The following is a 22,555-nucleotide window of genomic DNA, read 5'->3' as shown; positions in this document are numbered from 1 at the left end:
TACTCACAGAGTGTAACTGTAGGGACATCAGGTCTACTCATGGAATTACATTCAAACTACACCAGGTCTACTCAGAGAATTAAATTCCAACTACTCCAGGTTTACTCACAGAGTGTAACTGTAGGTACACCAGGTCTACTCATGGTTTTAAATTAAAAATACACCAGGTCTACTCAGAGAGTGAAATTACAACTCCACCAGGTCTAACTATAGAATGAAATTATAGGGACACCAGGTCTACTCATGGAATTAAATTCAAACTACACCAGCTGTACTCACAGAGTAAAGTTGTAGGGACACCTGCTCTACTCATGAAATTAAATTCAAACTACACCAGGTCTACTCACAGAGTCAAATTCAAACTACACCAGCTCTACTCAGAGAGTGAAATTAAACTACACCAGGTCTACTCAGAGAGTGAAATTGTAGGGACACCAGGCCTACTCATGGAATTAAACTAAAACTACACCAGGTCTACTCACAGAGAAAAATTGTAGTGACATCAGGTCTACTAAAGGTATTAAATTAAAATTACACCAGGTCTACTCACAGAGTAAAACTGTAGGGACACCAGGTCTAATCATAGAATTAAATTCAAACTACACCAGGTCTACTCATGGAATTAAATTCCAACTACTCCAGGTTTACTCACAGAGTGTAACTGTAGGGACATCAGGTGACATTTGAGGGTCCCAGGTGACACTGGGGGGGTCTGAGGTGACACTGGGGGGGTCTGAGGTGACATTGGGGGGTCCCAGGTGACACTGGGGGGTCTGAGGTGACATTGGGGGGTCCCAGGTGACATTGGGGGGGGTCCCAGGTGACATTGGGGGGTCTGAGGTGACACTGGGGGGTCTGAGGTGACACTGGGGGGGTCTGAGGTGACACTGGGGGGGTCTGAGGTGACACTGGGGGGGTCCCAGGTGACACTGGGGGGGTCTGAGGTGACACTGGGGGGTCTGAGGTGACACTGGGGGGGTCTGAGGTGACACTGGGGGGTCTGAGGTGACACTGGGGGGGTCTGAGGTGACATTGGGGGGTCTGAGGTGACACTGGGGGGGTCTGAGGTGACACTGGGGGGTCTGAGGTGACACTGGGGGGGTCTGAGGTGACACTGGGGGGTCTGAGGTGACACTGGGGGGGTCTGAGGTGACACTGGGGGGTCCCAGGTGACATTGGGGGGGGTCCCAGGTGACATTGGGGGGTCTGAGGTGACACTGGGGGGGTCTGAGGTGACACTGGGGGGTCTGAGGTGACATTGGGGGGTCTGAGGTGACACTGGGGGGGTCTGAGGTGACACTGGGGGGTCTGAGGTGACACTGGGGGGGGTCCCAGGTGACACTGGGGGGGTCTGAGGTGACACTGGGGGGTCTGAGGTGACACTGGGGGGGTCTGAGGTGACACTGGGGGGTCTGAGGTGACACTGGGGGGGGTCTGAGGTGACATTGGGGGGTCTGAGGTGACATTGGGGGGGTCTGAGGTGACACTGGGGGGTCTGAGGTGACACTGGGGGGGTCTGAGGTGACACTGGGGGGTCTGAGGTGACACTGGGGGGGTCTGAGGTGACATTGGGGGGTCTGAGGTGACACTGGGGGATCTGAGGTGACACTGGGGGGGTCCTGAATGACTCCTGGTGTCCCAAACGTCGCCGTTTCCGCTGTCCCCAAATGTCCCCAAATGTCCCCAAATGTCCCCAGGTGTCCCCAAATGTCCCCAAGTGTCCCCACCCCCAGAGCCAAGGCCAGGCCCAGTTTTTAACCCTTTATTGGCGCTGTCACCGCGGGTCCCCTCCCCGGGGTGGGGTGACAGCCGTGTCCCCTCCCCGCCGCGGGCGGTGCCACCTCCCCCAGGCGCGGTGCCGTTGATGATGTCACCGATGACGTCACCGATGACGTCACCGGGGGGTGGCGCTCAGATCTTGCCGGGGAAGGTCCCCTCCTCACGGGCCTCGTCCCACGCTGTCACCTGCAGGGACATTGGGGACATCTGGGACACTCTGGTGACCCCCGGTGACCCTTGGTGACACCCTAGGGATTCCTGGTGACACCAATGACCCCTGGTGACCCCTGGTGACCCCTGGTGACAATGGTGGCCCTTGAGAACACTCTGGTGACCCCTGGTGACCCTTTAGTGACTCCTGGTGACCCTTGGTGACCTGTGATGACCCCAGGTGACCCTTAGGGACCCTTGGTGACCCTCACTGACCCTTGGGGACTCTTGGTGACCCTGGGTGACCCCTAGTGACCCTTTAGTGACCCTGCTGACCCCTGGTGACCCTCTGGTGACCCTCGCTGACCCCAGGTGACCCTTTAGTGACCCCTGGTGACCCTTGGGAACACTTTGGTGACCCCTGGTGACCCTTGGGGACACTGGTGACACTTTAGTGACCTTTGATGATCCTTACTGACCTCTAGTGACCCCTGGGGACCCTTAATGACCCTTGGGGACACCCTGGTGACCGTTAGGGACCCTTGGGGACACTGGTGACCCTTGGGGACCCTTTAGTGACCCCTGGTGACACTCTAGTGACCCCTGCTGACCCTGGTGACCCCTGGGGACCCTTAATGACCCTTGGGGACCCTTGGGGACGCCCTGGTGACCGTTAGGGACCCTTGGGGACACTGGTGGTGACTTTGGTGACCCCTGGTGACCCTTGAAACCCCTTGGGGACACTCTAGTGACCATTGGTGACCTTTGGTGAGCCCTGGTGACCCTGATGACCCCTGGTGACCCTTGAGGACATTTTGGGGACCCTTGGTGACTCTTGGTGACACTCTGGTGACCCTTGGTGACCCTTAATGACCCCTGCTGACCCTTGGTAACCTTTTAGTGACCCTGGGTGACTCCTGGTGACCCTTGGGGACCCTCGGTGACCATCGCTGACCCCTGGTGACACCCTAGTGACCTTTAGTGACCCCTGCTGACCCTTGGGGACATGCTACTGACCCTTGGGGACCCCTGGTGACACTTGAGGACACTTGGGAAGCCTGGTGACACTGCTGACCCTTGGTGACCCTTTAGTGACCCTTTAGTGACCCTTAATGACCCTTGGGGACTCTTGGTGACCCTTAGTGACGCTTGGTGACCCTCACTGACCCCTGGTGACCCTTGCAACCCCTTGGTGACACTCTAGTGACCCTTAGTGACCCCCATGTGACCCCCAGGTGACCCTTGGTGACACTGTGGCCGTGACTCACCCATGAGGTCGGGCACAGGGACTTGTAGACGCGGAAATACCACTGGCAGGGGGTGACATCGGCACCGCGCGAGGACAGGGACCGCTGGCACCGCTGGAAATCTGAGACACAGGGACATCAAAGGGACATTGGGGACACTGACAGGGGGTGACATCGGCACCGCGCGAGGACAGCGAGCGCTGGCACCGCTGGAAATCTGAGGGGACATCAAAGGGACATTGGGGACATTGGGGACACTGGCAGGGGGTGACATCGGCACCGCGCGAGGACAGCGAGCGCTGGCACCGCTGGAAATCTGAGGGGACATCAAAGGGACACTAAGGGGACATTGGGGACATTGGGGACAGTGGGGACATTGAGGTGATTGGGGACATTGGGGACATTGGGAGACATTGGGGACATGGGGACACTGAGGGCGTTGGGGACATTGGGGGGACATTGGGGACACAAAATGGGATTGGGGACAGTGGGGACATTGGGGACAAAATGGAGGAAAAAGCCAAAAATGGGGGAAAATGGCGGAAATGGGATTGGGGACATTGGGGACATTGGGGACATTGGGGACACTGACAGGGGGTGACATCGGCACCGCGGGAGGAGAGAGAGCGCTGGCACCGCTGGAAATCTGAGGGGACATCAAAGGGACACTGGGGACATTGAGGACATTGGGGACAAAATGGAGGAAAAAGGGAAAAAATGGGGGAAAATGATGGAAATGGGGTTGGGGACATTGGGGACATTGGGGACAGTGAGGGGATTTGGGGACAGTGGGGACACTGAGGGGACATTGGGGACATTGAGGGGACATTGGGGACAGTGGGGACATTGGGACATAAAATGAGGTTGGGGACATTGGGGACAAAATGGAGGAAAAAATGGCGGAAATGGGATTGGGGACATTGGGGACACTGAAGGGACACTGGGGACATTGAGAGGACATTTGGGGACAGCCCCAAATTTTGGCTTTTTAGGGAATTTTTGGGGGGGAATTTTGGGGTTTTTTTGGGTTCCCAAGTGAGATTTTTGGGGAATATTTTGAATTTTTGGGTATTTTTTGTTACCCAGATGATTTTTTTTGGGGATATTTTTGCTTTTTGGGTTATATTAATTAACTTTAATTAACATTAATTAATTTTTAATTAACTTTACCCAGGTAGTTCTGCCAGCACTTCCTGCTCTGGTTCTGGTTGGGGTTCCCAGGTGAGATTTTTGGGGAATATTTCGAATTTTTGGATTATTTTCAGTTCCCAGGTCAGATTTTTTGGGGATATTTTGGATTTTTTGATTATTTTAATTAACATTAATTGACATTAATCAATTTTTAATTAATTTTACCCAGGTAGTTCTGCCAGCAGTTCCTGGTCTGGTTCTGGTTGGGGAACCGGCTGTCGAACGGCGCCGTCTTGTACCGGCCCAGCTTGGCCTTGATGTCCTCAGCCATGGCTAATTAACCTAATTTGCATAATTAAATACCCTTAATTAGCACCTGGGCTCGTTAATCATCCTCTAATCATTGTTAATTACCAGCCTGGATTGATTAATTCAGCTCAGGGAGGGTTAAATAGCAAAAAAATTAAAAAAAAAAAAAATTAAATTTGAAATTTTGAGGGGGTTTGGAGGTTGTTAATTGTGCTAATTAGCAGCTAATTAATTATTGAAAGTTAATTAATGCTCAGCCAACTTAATGATTATTATAATAAATCATTTATTATTTAATTAGCAAATATTTATCATTAAATTGTTAATTAATCTCACCCTGCAATGAAAAATAAATTAATAAAAGTGGAAATAGCAGAGAGTGAAAGATCATTAATTATGCTAATTAGAACTAATTAATTATTGAAACAGTTAATTAGTGCTCAGCCAATTTAATAATTATTAAATTACTTATTTATTAAATATTTATTATTAAATAATTAATCAATCTCACCCAGCAATGAAAAATTAATCAATAAAAATGGAAATAGAGACTGAAAGATCATTAATTATGCTAATTAGCAGTTAATTAATTACCCAAACAGCAAATTAATACTTAACCAAATTAATAATCAACCTAGATTGTTAATTAGGTCATTAAGTTATTAATTAATCTCACACTGTGATGAAAAATTAATCAATAAAAATGGAAATAGAGACTGAAAGATCATTAATTATGCTAATTAGCAGCTAATTAATCACCTAAACAACAAATTAATACTTAAATTAATAATCAACCTAGATTGTTAATTAGATCAATAAATTATTAATTAATCTCACCCAGTGATGAAACATAAATCAATAAAAATGGAAATAGCACAGACTGAAAGATCATTAATTATGCTAATTATTCCCCCATTAATTAATTAATTAACACCTCTAAGGATTAATTAAGATCTTCCTGTAATTAATTAAGACCACCCTGTGTTAATTAATTTCCCCCTGGAGGCAAAAAAAACCCAGAAAAAATGGAGATAAATAAAAATTTTAAATAATTAAAACTCCAGAAATTAATTATGCAAATCAAGCCCTAATTAATTAATTAATAATTAATGATCAATTAATGAACACCCCCAGCATTAACTGGATTAATTAATTAATTAATGCTGGATGAGATTAATTAATCCCCTGAGCAATATTAGAATAATTTAATTAAGCAGAATATTTGATACAGTTAATTAAAATATCAGAAATTAATTAACCTCTAATTAATTAATTAATGACTAATTATTAATTATTAATTAATGAATCCCCAGGTTTAATTAACCCCCCAATTAATTAATTATTAATTAGTTACTGAGCTCATTAATTGCTAATTAACATTACATGGACAGCCCAGTCCCTCCCAGTTCAAACCAGTTCAAACCAGTGCTCCCAGTAACCCCTCCCAGTTCAAACCAGTGCTCCCAGTTCATCCCAGTAACCCCTCCCAGTAAGTCCCAGCGCCCTCCCAGTGCTCCCAGTTCATCCCAGTGCCTTCCCAGTTCAAATCAGTTCATCCCAGCAACCCCTCCCAGTTCAAACCAGTGCTCCCAGTTCAAACCAGTAACCCCCCACACCCCTCCCAGTTCAAGCCAGTGCTCCCAGTACATCCCAGTAACCCCTCCCAGTTCATCCCAGTAACCCCCCCCACACCCCTCCCAGTTCAAGCCAGTGCTCCCAGTTCAAACCAGTTCAAACCAGTGCTCCCAGTTCATCCCAGTAAACCCCCCAGCACCCTCCCAGTTCATCCCAGTTACCCTCCCAGTGCTCCCAGTCCATCCCAGTCCCCCCCAGTGCTCCCAGTACGTCCCAATCCTCAAAGTCACTTTCAGCCGCGCTCGCCGCTCGCCGGAACCAACGAGTCACGCCGGAAGCGCCAGAGCGTCGCCGGAAATGACGTCACGCGACCACAGAGCGCCGCTTTCAGGCCAGAGCGTCTCGCTTGGAGGAAAAATGGCGGCGACGCCGCGGAGTCCGCCGGAATTGCCCGGAAATGGCGCCAAAACGCCGCGATGCGCCACAAAAAGCTCCGTTAGAGCCCCGAAATCGCCATTATTTGTCCCAAAATCCCCATTTTTTGTCCCAAAATCCCCATTTTTTGTCCCTAAATGCGCATTTTTTACCCCAAAATCCCCTCAGGAGCCTCCTTGGGGCGCTCTGAGGGCACTTCCGCCCAAAAAGGGGCGGGGCCTGAGCGGCTGGGCGGGGACAGCGCATGCGCGAGTCGTGGTTTGTGACGTCATTTCCGGTTCCGGCCGAGGCGCGCGAGCCCCGCGTGGAGAAAGCGGCGCGATGAGGCCGGGTGGGAAACTGGGACAAACTGGGACAAACTGGGACGGACTGGGACAAACTGGGAGGGACTGGGAGGGACTGGTGGGCACTGGGAGAGGGTTCGGGGTAACTGGGATGTGCTGGGCTGGGACTGGGAGGAACTGGGAGGGCAACTGGGATGAAATGGGAGAGACTGGAGGGGAACTGGAATGAACTGGGATGAACTGGGAGGGACTGGGATGAACTGGGAGGATTTAGGGGGTAACTGGGTTATACTGGGATATACTGGGAGGGTTTTGGGGATAACTGGGTTATACTGGGATGAACTGGGAGGGTTTTGGGGATAACTGGGTTATACTGGGACGGAACTGGGAGGGTTTTGGGGGTAACTGGGTTATACTGGGAGGGAACTGGGAGAGTTTAGGGGGTTACTGGGTTATACTGGGATGAACTGGGAGGGTTTTGGGGGTAACTGGGTTATACTGGGAGGGAACTGGGAGGGTTTTGGGGGTAATTGGTTTATACTGGGATGGAACTGGGAGGGTTTAGGGGGTTACTGGGTTATACTGGGAGGGTTTAGGGGGTTACTGGGTTATACTGGGAGGGTTTTGGGGGTAACTGGTTTATACTGGGAGGGTTTAGGGGGTAACTGGGTTATACTGGGAGGGTTTAGGGGTTACTGGGCCATACTGGGATATACTGGGAGCCTCCAGGGCTGCTCCCAGTTGCTCCCAGTTTGTCCCAGTTTGTCCCAGTCTGACCAGTTCCCTGCAGGTTTCAGCCCCCGAGGGGGACGCGGCGGCTTCCGGGGCCGAGGTGAGTCCCAGTATAAACCAGTACAAACCAGTATAAACCAGTACAAACCAGTACGCTCCCAGTATGGACCAGTCCTGTCCCAGTGCCCACCAGTAACCCCAGTTCCCCTCCCAGTATATCCCAGTAACCCCAGTTTCCCCCCCCAGTATATCTCAGTAACTGCAGTTTCCCCCCAGTTTGTCCCAGTAACCCCAGTAATCCATCCCAGTTTGTCCCAGTATATCCCAGTTCCCCCCCAGTTTGTCCCAGTATATCCCAGTAACCCCAGTTTCCCCCCCAGTCTCTCCCAGTATAACCCCGTTCCTCTCCAGTTCCCCATCCCAGTATTCCCAGTATAACCCCAGTTCCCTCCCAGTATGCCCCAGTATAACCCCAGTTCCCCTCCCAGTATATCCCAGTAACCCCAGTTTCCCCCCCCAGTATATCTCAGTAACTGCAGTTTCCCCCCAGTTTGTCCCAGTAACCCCAGTAATCCATCCCAGTTTGTCCCAGTATATCCCAGTTCCCCCCCAGTTTGTCCCAGTATATCCCAGTAACCCCAGTTTCCCCCCCAGTCTCTCCCAGTATAACCCCGTTCCTCTCCAGTTCCCCATCCCAGTATTCCCAGTATAACCCCAGTTCCCTCCCAGTATGCCCCAGTATAACCCCAGTTCCCCATCCCAGTATTCCCAGTATATCCCAGTATGCCCCAGTACAACCCCAGTAACCCATCCCAGTACAACCCAATCTCTCTCAATCCATCCCAGTATAACCCAGTCTTTCCCAGTAACCCCAGTAAACCATCCCAGTCCCTCCCAGTATAACCCAGTATAACCCAGTATAACCTAGTCTTTCCTGCAGGTTCCCCAGTCCATCCCAGTCTATCCCAGTCCAATTCCAGTCCATCCCAGTTCCGTCCCAGTCCCTTCCAGTATATCCCAGTATAACCCAGTCTCTCCCAGTCCATCCCAGTATAACCCAGTATAACCCAGTCACTCTCAGTCTCTCCCAGTATAAACCAGTATAGCCCAGTCTCTCCCCGCAGGTTACCCGTTCCCCCCAGTCCCTCCCAGTCCCTCCCAGTCCATCCCAGTATATCCCAGTATAACCCAGTCTCTCTCCCGCAGGTTCCCCAGTCCCTCCCAGTATAAACCAGTATAACCCAGTCTCTCTCCCCGCAGGTTCCCCAGTCCCTCCCAGTCCCTCCCAGTATAAACCAGTATATCCCAGTATAACCCAGTATCTCTCCCGCAGGTTCCCCGTTCCCCCCCCGCGGAGGGGGCGGGGCCCGCGGAGGGGGCGGAGCCCGCGGAGGGGGCGGGGCCCGAGGCGGCCCCAGGGGGGGGGGCCGAGGCCGAGGGGGCGGGGCCAGGGGCGGGGCCCGGGCCGGATTCAAAGGCGGGAAAAAAGTGACGGTGGAGCCGCACAGGCACGAGGGTAACTGGGGATACTGGGATATACTGGGAGGGACTGGGAGGGACTGGGGGGTGGAGCCGCACAGACACGAGGGTAACTGGGGATACTGGGAGGGACTGGGAGGGGAGCTGGGAGGGGTACTGGGGATACTGGGAGGGACTGGGATGGGACTGGGAGGGACTGGGATGGACTGGGATGGACTGGGAGGGTAACTGGGGATACTGGGATGGACTGGGAGGGTAACTGGGGATACTGGGAGGGGTACTGGGGATACTGGGAGGGACCGGGATGGACTGGGGGGTGGAGCCGCACAGACACGCGGGTAACTGGGGATACTGGGATATACTGGGAAGGACTTTGGATGGGGCTGTGGAGCATCTTTGGGTCTCAGGTGTGCCCCCAGGTGTGTCCCCAGCTGTCCCAGGTATATCTCAGGTGTGCTCAGGTATCTCAGATGTCCCCAGGTGTATCCCAGGTGTGGCCAGGTGTCTCAGATGTGCTCTCTCAGGTGGCTCAGATGTCCCAGGTGTGTCCCTAGGTGTCCCTAGGTGTATCTCAGGTGTCCCCAGGTATCTCAGGTATCCCAGGTGCATCTCAGGTGTGTCTCAGGTGTGTCCCAGGTGTCCCCAGCTGTCCCCAGGTGTCTCAGGTCAGGTGTCTCAGGTGTATCTCAGGTGTGCCCAGGTACACCTCAGGTGTGTCCCTAGGTGTATCTCAGGTGTCCCCAGGTGTATTTCAGGTATCTCAGGTGTATCTCAGGTGTCCCCAGCTGTCCCCAGGTGTATCTCAGGTGCATCCCAGGTGTGTCTCAGGTATCTCAGGTGTCCCAGGTACATCTCAGGTGTGCCCTCTCAGGTGTCCCAGGTGTCTCTATCTCAGGTATCTCAGGTGTCCCCAGGTGTCCCCAGGTGTCTCTATCTCAGGTGTGCCCTCTCAGGTATCTCAGGTGTCCCCAGGTGTCCCCAGGTATCCCCAGGTAACTCAGGTGTGTCCCTAGGTGTCTATATCTCAGGTGTGCCCTCTCAGGTGTGTCTCATGTGTCCCCAGGTACATCTCAGGTGTGTCCCCAGCTCTCCCCAGGTATCTCAGGTGTCCCCAGGTGTGTCTCAGGTCAGGTGTGCCCTCTCAGGTGTGTCCCCAGATGTATCTCAGGTGTTCCAGGTGTCCCCAGGTACATCTCAGGTGTACCCTCTCAGGTGTACCCTCCCAGGTACCCCAGGTGTATCTCAGGTATCTCAGGTGTCCCCAGGTGTACCCCAGGTGTCACTCAGGTGTATCTCAGGTGTCCCCAGGTATCCCCAGGTACCCCCAGGTGTCTGAGGTGTCCCAGGTGTCCCCAGGTGTGTCTCCAGGTGTCTGTACCTCAGGTGTGTCCCCAGGTGTCCCCAGATGTCTCAGGCATGTCCCCAGCTGTCCCCAGGTGTCTGAGGTGTCCCCAGGTGTACCCCAGCTGTCCCCAGGTGTCCCCAGGTGTCTGTATGTCAGGTGTGCCCTCTCAGGTATCTCAGGTGTCCCCAGGTATCTCAGGTATCTCTATCCCAGGTGTGCCCCAGGTGTATCTCAGGTATCTCAGCTGTCCCCAGGTGTCTGTATCTCAGGTGTGCCCTCCCAGGTGTCCCCAGGTGTGTCTCAGGTGTCCCCAGGTGTCCGTCTCTATCTCAGGTGTCCCCAGGTGTCTGAGGTGTCCCCAGGTGTCTCTATCCCAGGTGTCCCCAGGCATATCTCAGGTGTCCCCAGGTGTCCCCTCCCAGGTGTCCCTAGGTGTCCCCAGGTGTCTGTATCTCAGGTGTGTCCCCAGGTGTATCTCAGGTGTCCCCAGGTGTGTCACTCAGGTGTCCCCAGGTGTATCTCAGGTGTCCCCTCCCAGATGTGTCCCCAGGTGTCTCAGGTGTGTCCCCAGGTGTTTTATCTCAGGTGTCCCCTCTCAGGTGTGTCACTCAGGTATCTCAGGTGTCCCCAGGTGTGTCCCCAGGTGTTGTATCTCAGATGTCCCCTCTCAGGTGTGTCCCCAGGTGTATCTCAGGTGTCCCCAGGTGTCCCAGGTGTTGTATCTCAGGTGTCCCCAGGTGTTGTATCTCAGGTGTCCCCTCCCAGGTGTGTTCATCTGCCGCGGGCGCGAGGACGCGCTGGTGACGCGGAACCTGGTGCCGGGGGAGTCGGTGTACGGCGAGAAGCGCATCAGCGTCGAGGTCAGCCACTGGTTTGGACTGGTTTATACTGGGAGGGACTGGGAGGGACTGGTTTGGACTGGGAGGGACTGGGAGGGACTGGTTTGTACTGGGAGGGACTGGTTTGGACTGGGAGAGACTGGTTTGTACTGGTGTATACTAGATATAGTGGACCATATTGGTTTGTACTGGTTTAAACTGGTCCATGCTGGTTTATACTGGTTTAAACCGGTCCGTACTGGTTTATAGTGGTTTCAACTGGTTTATACTGGTTTGTATTAGTTTAAACTGGTCCATACTGGTTTGTACTGGTTTAAACTGGTCCATACTGGTTTATAGTGGTTTATACTGGTCCATAATGGTTTATACTGGTTTGAACTGGTCCGTACTGGTTTGTAGTGGTTTAAACTGGTCTATTCTGGTTTGTACTATTTTAAATTGGTCCATACTGGTTTGTACCAGTTTAAACTGGTCCATAATGGTTTATACTGTTTTAAACTGGTTTATACTGGTTTGTACTATTTTAAACTGGTCCATACTGGTTTGTTCTGGTTTATACTGGTTTAAACTGGTGCATACTGGTCCATACTGGGTCCATACTGGTTTAAACTGGTCCATACTGGTTTGTACTGGTTTAAACTGGTCCATACTGGTACTGGTGTAAACTGATCCATATTGGTTTAAACTGGTTTAAACTGGTCTATACTGGTTTATACTGGATTCAACTGGCCTATACTGGTTTGTATTGGTTTAAACTGGTCCATACTGGTTTGTACTGGTCCATACTGGTCCATACTGGTTTATACTGGTGTTTTCAGGACGGGGACACCCCCACTGTGTACCAAACCCTTCATGGGTTTGGACCTTACTGGGAAGGGCCAATACAAACATACTGGTTTGTACTGGTTTATATCAATCCTTACTGATTTGTACTGGTTTATACTGGTCCGTACTGGTTCATACTGGTTCATACTGGTTCATACTGGTTTCCCAGGACGGAGACACCTCCGTGGAGTACCGGGCCTGGAACCCGTTCCGCTCCAAGCTGGCGGCCGCGATCCTGGGGGGCATCGACCAAATCCACATCCGGCCCGGAGCCAAGGTGCTGTACCTGGGAGCGGCCTCGGGGACAACAGTGAGCCACGTCAGTGACATCGTGGGACAGGTAAATACACCTGAGATACACCTGGGACAGGTAATGACACACCTGGGACAGGTAACACACACCTGGGCACACACACACATCCGGCCCGGAGCCAAGGTGCTGTACCTGGGAGCGGCCTCGGGGACAACAGTGAGCCACGTCAGTGACATCGTGGGACAGGTAAGGACACACCTGGGACAGGTAACACACACACACCTGAGCACACACACACCTGGGACAGGTAACACACACACCTGGGACAGGTAACACACCTGGGACAGGTAACACACCTGGACAGGTAACACACACACCTGGGACAGGTAACACACCTGGGACAGGTAACACACCTGGGACAGGTAACACACCTGGGACAGGTAATGACACACCTGGGACAGGTAACACACACACACCTGGACAGGTAATGACACACCTGGGCACACCTCAGGTGTTCTCAGGTGTTCGGTGACATTTTTGGTGACGTTTTTGATGATTTTTGGTTCCATTTTTGATTTTTTTTGGTGATATTTTTTGTGATTTTGATGATTTTTTGGATTCCAGGACGGTGTTGTTTACGCCGTGGGTTCATTGACATTTTGTATTATTTTGATGATTTTTTTAGTGATTTTTTTTTGTGATTTTGGTGATTTTTTGGGTTTCAGGACGGTGTCGTTTACTCCGTGCAGTTCTGGGACATTTTTCATTATTTTGATGATTTTTTGGTTCCATTTTGGGTGATTTTGTTGATTTTTGTCCCCAGGACAGTGTCGTTTACGCCGTGGAGTTCAGTGACATTTCTCATTTTTTTTATGATTTTTTTGGGGATATTTTTTATGATTTTGATGATTTTTTTGGTGATATTTTTTATGATTTTAATGATTTTTTTTTGTGATATTTTTTGTGATTTTGATGATTTTTTTGGATTCCAGGACGGTGTCATTTACACCATGGAGTTCAGTGATATTTTTCATTTTTTTGATTATTTTTTACACCATTTTTTATGATTTTGTTGATTTTTGTCGCCCAGGATTGTGTTGTTTACGCCGTGGAGTTCATTGACATTTTTCATTATTTTGATGATTTTTTTAGTGATTTTTTTGGTGATTTTGATGACTTTTTGGATTCCAGGACGGTGTCATTTACACCATGGCGTTTGGTGACATTTTTGATTATTTTGATGATTTTTTGGTTCCATTTTGGATGATTTTGTTGATTTTTGTCCCCAGGACAGCGTTGTTTACACCGTGGAGTTTGATGACATTTCTCATTTTTTTGATAATTTTTTGGGTGATTTTTTGTCATTTTGATGATTTTTTGGATTTCAGGACAGTGTCATTTACACCATGGAGTTCAGTGACATTTCTCATTATTTTAATGGGTTTTTTTGTGCAATTTTTTGTGATTTTGTTGATTTTTTAAATTTCAGGACAGTGTCGTTTACACCATGGAGTTCAGTGACATTTCTCATTTTTTGGATGATTTTTTTGGTGATATTTTTTGTGATTTTGGTGATTTTTTTTCCCTCTGGATGGTGTCATTTACACCATGGAGTTCAGTGACATTTCTCATTATTTTGATAATTTTTTGGTTCCATTTTTCATTATTTTGATGATTTTTTGGGTGATTTTGATGATATTTTGGATTTCAGGATGGTGTCGTTTACACCATGGAGTTCAGTGACATTTCTCATTATTTTGATGATTTTTTGGGTGATTTTTTGTGATTTTTGTTAATTTTTTATCCCCCAGGACGGCGTGGTTTACGCCGTGGAGTTCAGTGACATTTTTCATTATTGTGATGATTTTTTTGGGGGTGATTTTGTGTGATTTTGGTGATTTTTTGGATTTCAGGACGGTGTGGTTTACGCCGTGGAGTTCTCGCACCGCTCGGGCCGGGACCTGCTCAACGTGGCCAAGAAAAGAACGAACGTGGTGCCGGTGATCGAGGACGCGCGGCACCCGCACAAATACCGCATGCTGATTGGTCAGTTACACAAATACCGCACGCTGATTGGTCAGTTACACAAATACCGCATGGTGATTGGTCAGTGCCGATTTTGGGGTGTGCTCTGATTGGTCAGAGTCCATTTTGGGTGTCCCAAACAAATACTCCATGCTGATTGGTCAGTTATCTCAAATACCGCACACTGATTGGTCAGTTACACAAATACCGCACGCTGATTGGTCAGTTACACAAATCCTGCATGCTGATTGGTCAGTTACACAAATACCGCATGCTGATTGGTCAGTTACACAAATACCGCATGCTGATTGGTCAGTTACACAAATCCCGCATGCTGATTGGTCAGTTACACAAATACCGCACGCTGATTGGTCAGTTACACAAATACCGCACGCTGATTGGTCAGTTACACAAATACCGCACGCTGATTGGTCAGTTATCACAAATACCGCACGCTGATTGGTCAGTTACACAAATACCGCACGCTGATTGGTCAGTTACACAAATCCCGTGTGCTGATTGGTCAGTTACACAAATACCGCATGCTGATTGGTCAGTTACACAAATCCCGCACGCTGATTGGTCAGTTACACAAATACCGCACGCTGATTGGTCAGTTACACAAATCCCGCACTCTGATTGGTCAGTTACACAAATCCCGTGTGCTGATTGGTCAGTTACACAAATCCCGTGTGCTGATTGGTCAGTTACACAAATCCCGCATGCTGATTGGTCAGTTACACAAATCCCGCGTGCTGATTGGTCAGTTACACAAATCCCGCACGCTGATTGGTCAGTTACACAAATACCGCACTCTGATTGGTCAGTTACACAAATACCGCATGCTGATTGGTCAGTTACACAAATCCCGCGTGCTGATTGGTCAGTTATCACAAATCCCGCGTGCTGATTGGTCAGTTACACAAATCCCGCACGCTGATTGGTCAGTTACACAAATCCCGCACGCTGATTGGTCAGTTACACAAATCCCGCACGCTGATTGGTCAGTTATCACAAATACCGCACTCTGATTGGTCAGTTACACAAATCCCGCGTGCTGATTGGTCAGTTACACAAATCCCGCGTGCTGATTGGTCAGTTACACAAATCCCGCATGCTGATTGGTCAGTTATCACAAATCCCGCATGCTGATTGGTCAGTTACACAAATCCTGCACGCTGATTGGTCAGTTACACAAATACCGCGTGCTGATTGGTCAGTTACACAAATCCCGCGTGCTGATTGGTCAGTTACACAAATCCCGCACGCTGATTGGTCAGTTATCACAAATACCGCACGCTGATTGGTCAGTTATCACAAATACCGCATGCTGATTGGTCAGTTACAGAAATCCCGCGTGCTGATTGGTCAGTTATACAAATCCTGCGTGCTGATTGGTCAGTGCTGATTTGGGCTGTTCTCTGATTGGTCAGAGTCCATTTTGGGGGGTCCCCAAATCCAGGGATGGCCCAGAATGTTTGGGGACATTTTGGGGACATTTGGGGACATTTTGGAGAAGGTTTGGAGGTTCCTGAGAAGGTTTTGGGGTCCCTGATGGAATTTTGGGTTCCTGGATGAAATTTTTGGGCTTTTTAGGCTGAAATTTGGAGTTCCCAGATGGAATTTGGGGGGAATTTTGGAATTTTTTGTCGGGAAATTCAGGATATTTAAACTGGAATTTTGGAACTTTTTTCCCTGGAATTTTGGGGTTTTTTGTTTGGAATTTGAGGATTTTTTGGATGGGATTTTTCAGGGATTTTTGGCTGAAATTTCAGGATTTTTTTCTGGAATTTCAGATTTTTTTCACTGAAATTTCACAATTTTTTGGGGTGGAATTTCAGGATTTTTTGGTTGGAATTTCAGGAATTTTTTCTGGAATTTCAGGATTTTTGGGGGTGAAATTTCAGGATTTTTTGGTGAGAATGTCACAATTTTTTTTCTGAAATTTCAGGATTTTTTGACCGGAATTTTGGCATTTTTCTTTGGAATTTCAGGATTTTTGAGTGGAATTTGGGGATTTTTTGGTTGAAATTTTTCAGGTCTTTTTGACTGGAATTTCGGAATTTTTCTCTTGAATTTTGGGATTTTTAGATTGAAATTTCAGGATTTTTTGGCTAGAATTTGGGGATTTTTTGTCTGGAATTGCAGGATTTTTTTGCTGTAATTTCAGAATTTTCTCCCTGAAATTTCAGGGGTTTTTGGTTGGAATTTTTGGTTGGAATTTTGGGAATTTTTGGCTGGAATTTGGGAATTTTTTTGAGTGGAAATTTTTTTATTTTTTTACTGGAATTTCAGGGATTTTTTGAGTGGAATTTTGGAATTTTTTTTGGCTGGAATTTTTGGTTGGAATTTCAAGGTATTTTGACCGGAATTTGGGGATTTTTTTTCTGGAATTTCAGGATTTTTTTGGGGTGAAATTTCAGGATTTTTTCTGTAAAATTTCAGAATTTTTTAACTGAAAATTTGGGATTTTTTGGGTGGCATTTCAGGAATTTTTGGCTGGAATTTGGGGACTTTTTAGCCAGAATTTCAGGATTTTGGTTGGAATTTCGGGATTTTTTGGCCGGAATTTTTCAGATATTTTTGGTTGAAATTTCAGGATTTTTCCACTTGAATTTTGGGATTTTTTCACTTGAATTTCAGGATTTTTTTACTGAAATTTTTTTTTTTTACTGGAATTTCAGGATTTTTTGATTGGAATTTCAGGATTTTTTGGTTGGAATTTTGGGATTTTTTCACTGAAATTTCAGGATTTTTTGTCTGGATTTTTAGTTTGGAATTTCAGAATGCTTTCACAGAAATTTCAGGATTTTTTGCCAAAATTTCAGGATTTTTTGGCTGGAATTTCAGAATTTTCTCACTGACATTTCAGGAGTTTTTTTCTGGAAATTTGGGATATTTTTTCTGGAATTTTGGGATATTTTGGGTGGAATTTTGACTGATTTGGACCATTTCCATCCCCAGGCATGGTGGACATGGAATCTTATGGGAATTTTGTGATCATGGGTGGAATTTTATGAGATTTTTTGGGAATTTTGGGCTGGAATTTTGGGATATTTTGGGTGGAATTCTGGGATTTGGGGCTGGAATTTTTGATTGGAATTTCAGGATTTTTTGGCTGGAATTTGGGATTTTTTTGCCAGAATTTCAGGATTTTTTCTGGAATTTCAGGATTTTTTCACTGAAGTTTCAGGATTTTTTGGCTGGAATTTTTGGTTGGAAATTCAGAATTTTTTTGCTGAAATTTCAGGATTTTTTTGGCTGGAATTCAGGAATTTTTTTCTGGAATTTTGGGATATTTTGGGTGAAATTCTGGGATTTGGGGCTGGAATTTTTGATTGGAATTTCAGGATTTTTTGACTGGAATTTAGAAATTTTTGCCAGAATTTCAGGATTTTTTCTGGAATTTCAGGATTTTTTCACTGAAGTTTCAGGATTTTTTGGCTGGAATTTTGGGATATTTTTGCTGGAATTTTGGGATATTTCAGCTGGAATTTTGTGATATTTCAGCTGGAATTTTGGGGTATTTTGGCTGGAAATTTGGGATATTTTGGGTGGAATTTTGGGATATTTTGGCTGGAATTCTGGGAATTTTTTTTCGGGAATTTCGGGATATTTTGGCTGGAATTTCAGGGATTTTTGGCTGGAATTTTGGGATATTTTGGGTGGAAATTTGGGATATTTTGGGTGGAATTTTGGGATATTTTGGCTGGAATTCTGGGATAGTTTGACTGGAATTTTGGAATTTTTTGGGTGGAATTTTGGGATTTTTTCATGGAAATTTCAGGAATTTTTTTTCTGGAAATTTGGGATATTTTGGTTGGAATTTCAGGATTTTTTGACTGGAATTTTGGGACATTTTTGCTGGAATATTGGGATATTTTGGCTGGAATTTTGGGATATTTCAGCTGGAATTTCTGGGATATTTTGGGTGGAATTTTGGGATATTTTGACTGGAAATTTGGGATATTTTGGCTGGAATTTTGGGATATTTTGGGTGGAATTTTGGGATATTTTGTCTGGAATTTCAGGGATTTTTGGTTGGAATTTCAGGATTTTTTGACTGGAATTCTGGGATATTTTGGCTGGAATTTTGGGATATTTCAGCTGGAATTGCTGGGATATTTTTACTGGAAATTTGCGATATTTTGGCTGGAATTTTGGGATATTTTGGGTGCAATTTTAGGATATTTTGGCGGATTTTTTCCCTTTCCCCCCCCCCAGGCATGGTGGACGTGATCTTCGCCGACGTGGCCCAGCCCGACCAGACGCGAATCGTGGCCCTGAACGCGCATCACTTCCTGCGCTGCGGGGGGCACTTCCTCATCTCCATCAAGGTACGGGCCAGTATAAACCAGTATGGACCAGTATGGACCAGTATAAACCAGTACAGAGCAGGCACACATCGTGGCGCTGAACGCGCATCACTTCCTGCGCTGCGGGGGGCACTTCCTCATCTCCATCAAGGTACACACCAGTATAAACCAGTATGGACCAGTATAAACCAGTACGGACCAGTACAGACCAGCACAGACCAGTATAAGCCAGTACAGACCAGTATAAACCAGTACAGACCAGTATAAACCAGTACAGACCAGTACAAACCAGTACAGACCAGTGTAAACCAGTACAGAGCAGTGTAAACCAGTATAGACCCGTACAAACCAGTACAGACCAGTATAAACCAGTACAAACCAGTACAGACCAGTGTAAACCAGTATAGACCAGTACAGACCAGTATAAACCAGTACAGACCAGTACAGAGCAGTATGAACCAGTGTAGACCAGTATAAACCAGTATAAACCAATACAGACCGGTATAAACCAGTACAGATGAGTATAAACTAGTATGGACCAGTACAGACCAGTATAAACCATCACAGACCGGTATAAACCAGTATAGACCAGTACAAACCAGTGTAAACCAGTATAGACCAGTATAAACAAGTACACGCTAGTACTGACCAGTACAGACCAGTACAGACTAGTATATACCAGTATGGACCAGTACAGACCAGTATAAACCAGTATGGACCAGTACAGACCCGTATGGACCAGTATAAACCAGTACAGACCAGTATAGACCAGTACAGACCAGTATAAACCAGTAGAGACCAATACAGAGCAATATAAACCAGTACGGACCAGTATAAACCAGTACAGACCAGTATGGGATACTGGGAGTGGGAATTGAGGAGTTAGAACCAGTAAGGAATTGGTTTAAACCAGTTCTAACTGGTTTTAGACTGGGTTTAACTGGTTTTAAGTGCAGTTTAACTGGTTCTTACTGGTTTTAACTGGTTCTGGTTTTTTTACTGGTCTTACTGGTTTGAACTGGGATTGAACTGATTTTCACCGCTGTTTAACTGGTTCTAACTGGTTTTCACCGCTGTTTAACTGGTTTGAACTGGTTCTAAGTGCGGTTTAACTGGTTCTAACTGGTTCTAACTGGTTCTGACTGGTGTTGAACTGGGATTGAACTGGTTCTAACTGGTCTTTAACTGGATTGAACTGGTCTGAACTGGTTTGAACTGTTGTTTGATTGGTTCTAAGTGACTCTAACTGGTTCTAAACTGGTTGGAACTGGTTCTTACTGGTTTTCACTGGTTCAAACTGGTTTTAACTGCCATTTAACCAGTTCTAACTGGTTCTAAGTGGTCTTGAGCTGGGATTAAACTGGATTGAACTGGTCTGAACTGCTGTTTAACCAGTTCTGACTGGCCCTAACTGGTGCTGAACTGGTTCTAACTGGTTTGAACTGGAATTGAACTGGTTTTAATTGGTTTCATCTGCCATTTAACCGGTTCTAACTGGTCTTAAATGGTGTTTAACTGGTTCTAAACTGATTGGAACTGGTTCTAACTGGTGTTTAACTGGTTCTGACTGGTGTTGAACTGGGATTGAACTGGTTTTAACTGGTTTTAACTGCTGTTTAACCAATTCTAACCAGTTCTAACTGGTTCTAACTGGTCCTAACTGGTTCTAACTGGTTGGAACTGGTTCTAGCTGGTGTTCAACTGGTTCTACCTGGTTGGAACTGGTTCTAACTGGTGTTTAACTGGTTCTGACTGGTGTTGAACCGGGATTGAACTGGTTTTAACTGGTTTTAGCTACCATTTAACCAATTCTAACTGGTTCTAACTGGTCCTAACCGGTTCTAAACTGGTTGGAACTGGTTCTAGCTGGTGTTTAACTGGTTCTGACTGGTATTGAACTGGTTTTAACTGGTTTTAATTACCATTTAACCAATGCTAACAGGTTGTAACTGGTCCTAACTGGTTCTAAACTGGTTGGAATCAGTTTTAACTGGTTGGAACCAGTTCTAACTGGTGTTTAACTGGTTTTAAGTGGTGTTGAACCGGGATTGAACTGGTTTCAACTGGTTTTAATTACTGTTTAACCAATTCTAACTGGTTGTAACTGGCCCTAACTGGTTCTAAACTCATAGAAATCAGTTCTAACCAGTTGGAACTGGTTCTAAACTGGTTGGAACTGGTTCTAACTGGTTGGAACTTGTTCTAACTGGTGTTTAACTGGTTCTGACTGGTGTTTAACTGGGATTTAACTGGTTTTAACTACCATTTAGCCAGTTCTAACTGGCCCTAACTGGTCCTAACTGGTTCTAACCGGTTGGAACTGGTTCTAAACGGGTTAGAACCGGTTCTAACTGGTCCGGGCGGGTTCCCAGGCCAACTGCATCGACTCGACGGCGCCGGCCGAGGCCGTGTTCGCGGGGGAGGTGAAGAAGATGACGGCCGAGAGGATGAAGCCGCAGGAGCAGCTGACCCTGGAGCCCTACGAGAGGGACCACGCCGTGGTGGTCGGCGTCTACCGGTACTGGGTTATACTGGGTTGTACTGGGTTATACTGGGTTATACTGGGAGGGACTGGGAGGGAAAAATGGGAGGTTTGGGCACAAAAATGGTGATTTTAGGGTGAAAAATGGGGATTTTGTGGGGAAAAATGGGGACTGGGATGAACTGGTTTGTACTGGGAGGGGACTGGGTTATACTGGGTTGTACTGGGTTGTACTGGGAGGGACTGGGAGGGAAAAAAACAGGAGGTTTGGACACAAAAATGGGGATTTTAGGAGGAAAAATGGGGATTTGGGGCATTAAAAGGTGACTGGGATGAACTGGGTTGTACTGGTTTATACTGGGAGAGGAGTGGGTTATACTGGGTTGTACTGGGTTATACTGGGTTATACTGGGAGGGACTGGGAGGGAATAAAAATAGGACTTTTGGGCAGAAAAATGGGGATTTTATGGGGAAAAACTGGGATTTTGGGGATGAAAAGGGGACTGGGTTGTACTGGTTTGTACTGGGAGGGGAGTGGTTTATACTGGGTTGTACTGGGTTATACTGGGAGGGACTGGGAGGGAAAAAAATGGGAGATTTGGGCACAAAAATGGGGATTTTAGGGTGAAAAATGGGGATTTTGAGGGACTAAAAGGGAACTGGGTTATACTGGTTTGTACCGGGAGGGACTGGGTTGTACTGGTTTATACTGGGTTATACTGGGAGGGACTGGGAGGGAAAAAAGCAGGGGGTTTGGGCACAAAAATGGGGATTTTGGAGTGAAAAATGGGGAATTTGGGGGATTAAAGGGGACTGGGATGAACTGGTTTATACTGGGAGGGACTGGGAGGGCGCTCAGTGTGCAACTGGTCTGTACTGGTCCATACTGGTTTATACTGGTCCATGCCAGTCCATACTGGGTTGTACTGGTCTGTACTGGTCCATACTGGTCTCGACTGGTTTATACTGGTTCTTGTTGTTCTATACTGGTTTATACTGGTCCATAATAGTCCATACTGGTTTATACCGGTTCATACTGGTTTATACTGGTCCATACTGGTCCGTACTGGTCCGTACTGGTCCATACTGGTCCGTACTGGTCTATACTGGTGCTCACTGCCCCTCTCTCCCCCCAGGCCCCCTCCAAAGGAGAAATGACGTCATCGCACCTCCGGCCCGCCAGGGGGCGCCAACAGCGTGGGCGTGGCCTAGCCCGGAAGTGCTCGGCGCTGAGCCGGAAGTGGGCGTGGCCTAACCCGGAAGTTGTTTTTTGTTTGCGGGGTGGGGGGAGGGGCCCGAGGGGGGTTTTGGTAAATAAAGGAAATTTGATTAATTGGCGTCGTTAATTA

The 22,555-nt window shown here is 47.5% G+C and overlaps 2 protein-coding genes across 3 annotated transcripts; one reads left to right on the top strand and one right to left on the bottom strand.

The window, feature by feature from the left end:
* Positions 1 to 1,747: 1,747 nt before the first annotated feature.
* Positions 1,748 to 6,568, bottom strand: LOC117010198 (cytochrome c oxidase subunit 6B1-like). 2 transcript variants are annotated; one of them, XM_033084491.1, is made up of 5 exons: positions 6,466 to 6,568; positions 4,533 to 4,649; positions 3,779 to 3,822; positions 3,198 to 3,254; positions 1,748 to 1,965 (listed from the first exon to the last, which is right to left on the bottom strand). In XM_033084491.1, the coding sequence occupies exons 2-5, from the start codon at positions 4,636 to 4,638 to the stop codon at positions 1,912 to 1,914; spliced, it is 261 nt and encodes an 86-aa protein (XP_032940382.1). In that variant the 5' UTR covers positions 4,639 to 4,649; positions 6,466 to 6,568; the 3' UTR covers positions 1,748 to 1,911. The 2 variants fall into 2 exon arrangements, with proteins under 2 accessions (XP_032940382.1, XP_032940381.1); XM_033084490.1 differs by lacking the exon at positions 3,779 to 3,822 and having other exon boundaries at positions 3,198 to 3,298.
* Positions 6,569 to 6,898: 330 nt separating this feature from the next.
* Positions 6,899 to 22,539, top strand: LOC117010191 (rRNA 2'-O-methyltransferase fibrillarin-like). Its single transcript, XM_033084472.1, has 9 exons — positions 6,899 to 6,957; positions 7,701 to 7,742; positions 8,976 to 9,158; positions 11,232 to 11,326; positions 12,300 to 12,470; positions 14,297 to 14,429; positions 18,633 to 18,745; positions 21,097 to 21,242; positions 22,343 to 22,539. The coding sequence occupies exons 1-9, from the start codon at positions 6,948 to 6,950 to the stop codon at positions 22,362 to 22,364; spliced, it is 915 nt and encodes a 304-aa protein (XP_032940363.1). The 5' UTR covers positions 6,899 to 6,947; the 3' UTR covers positions 22,365 to 22,539.
* The last annotated feature ends 16 nt before the right edge of the window (positions 22,540 to 22,555 follow it).

The sequence above is a fragment of the Catharus ustulatus genome, chromosome 39 (assembly GCF_009819885.2).
Source record: "Catharus ustulatus isolate bCatUst1 chromosome 39, bCatUst1.pri.v2, whole genome shotgun sequence".
Classification (NCBI taxonomy): domain Eukaryota; kingdom Metazoa; phylum Chordata; class Aves; order Passeriformes; family Turdidae; genus Catharus; species Catharus ustulatus.
Note: the sequence above shows the minus strand (reverse complement) of the source record. Positions and strands in the feature narration are given on the sequence as shown.

Bases quoted from the DNA above. Each gene is read 5' to 3' on its own strand.
- LOC117010198 (XM_033084491.1), bottom strand. From the start codon at position 4,638: ATGGCTGAGGACATCAAGGCCAAGCTGGGCCGGTACAAGACGGCGCCG. The intron at 3,823-4,532 runs GTAAAATTAATT...ATGTCCCCTCAG, and splicing joins CTGCTGGCAGAACTACCTGG to ATTTCCAGCGGTGCCAGCGC. The intron at 1,966-3,197 runs GTGAGTCACGGC...ATGTCCCTGCAG, and splicing joins CCCTGTGCCCGACCTCATGG to GTGACAGCGTGGGACGAGGC.
- LOC117010191 (XM_033084472.1), top strand. The intron at 14,430-18,632 runs GTCAGTTACACA...CCCCCCCCCCAG, and splicing joins CAAATACCGCATGCTGATTG to GCATGGTGGACGTGATCTTC. The intron at 21,243-22,342 runs GTACTGGGTTAT...CTCTCCCCCCAG, and splicing joins GTGGTGGTCGGCGTCTACCG to GCCCCCTCCAAAGGAGAAAT.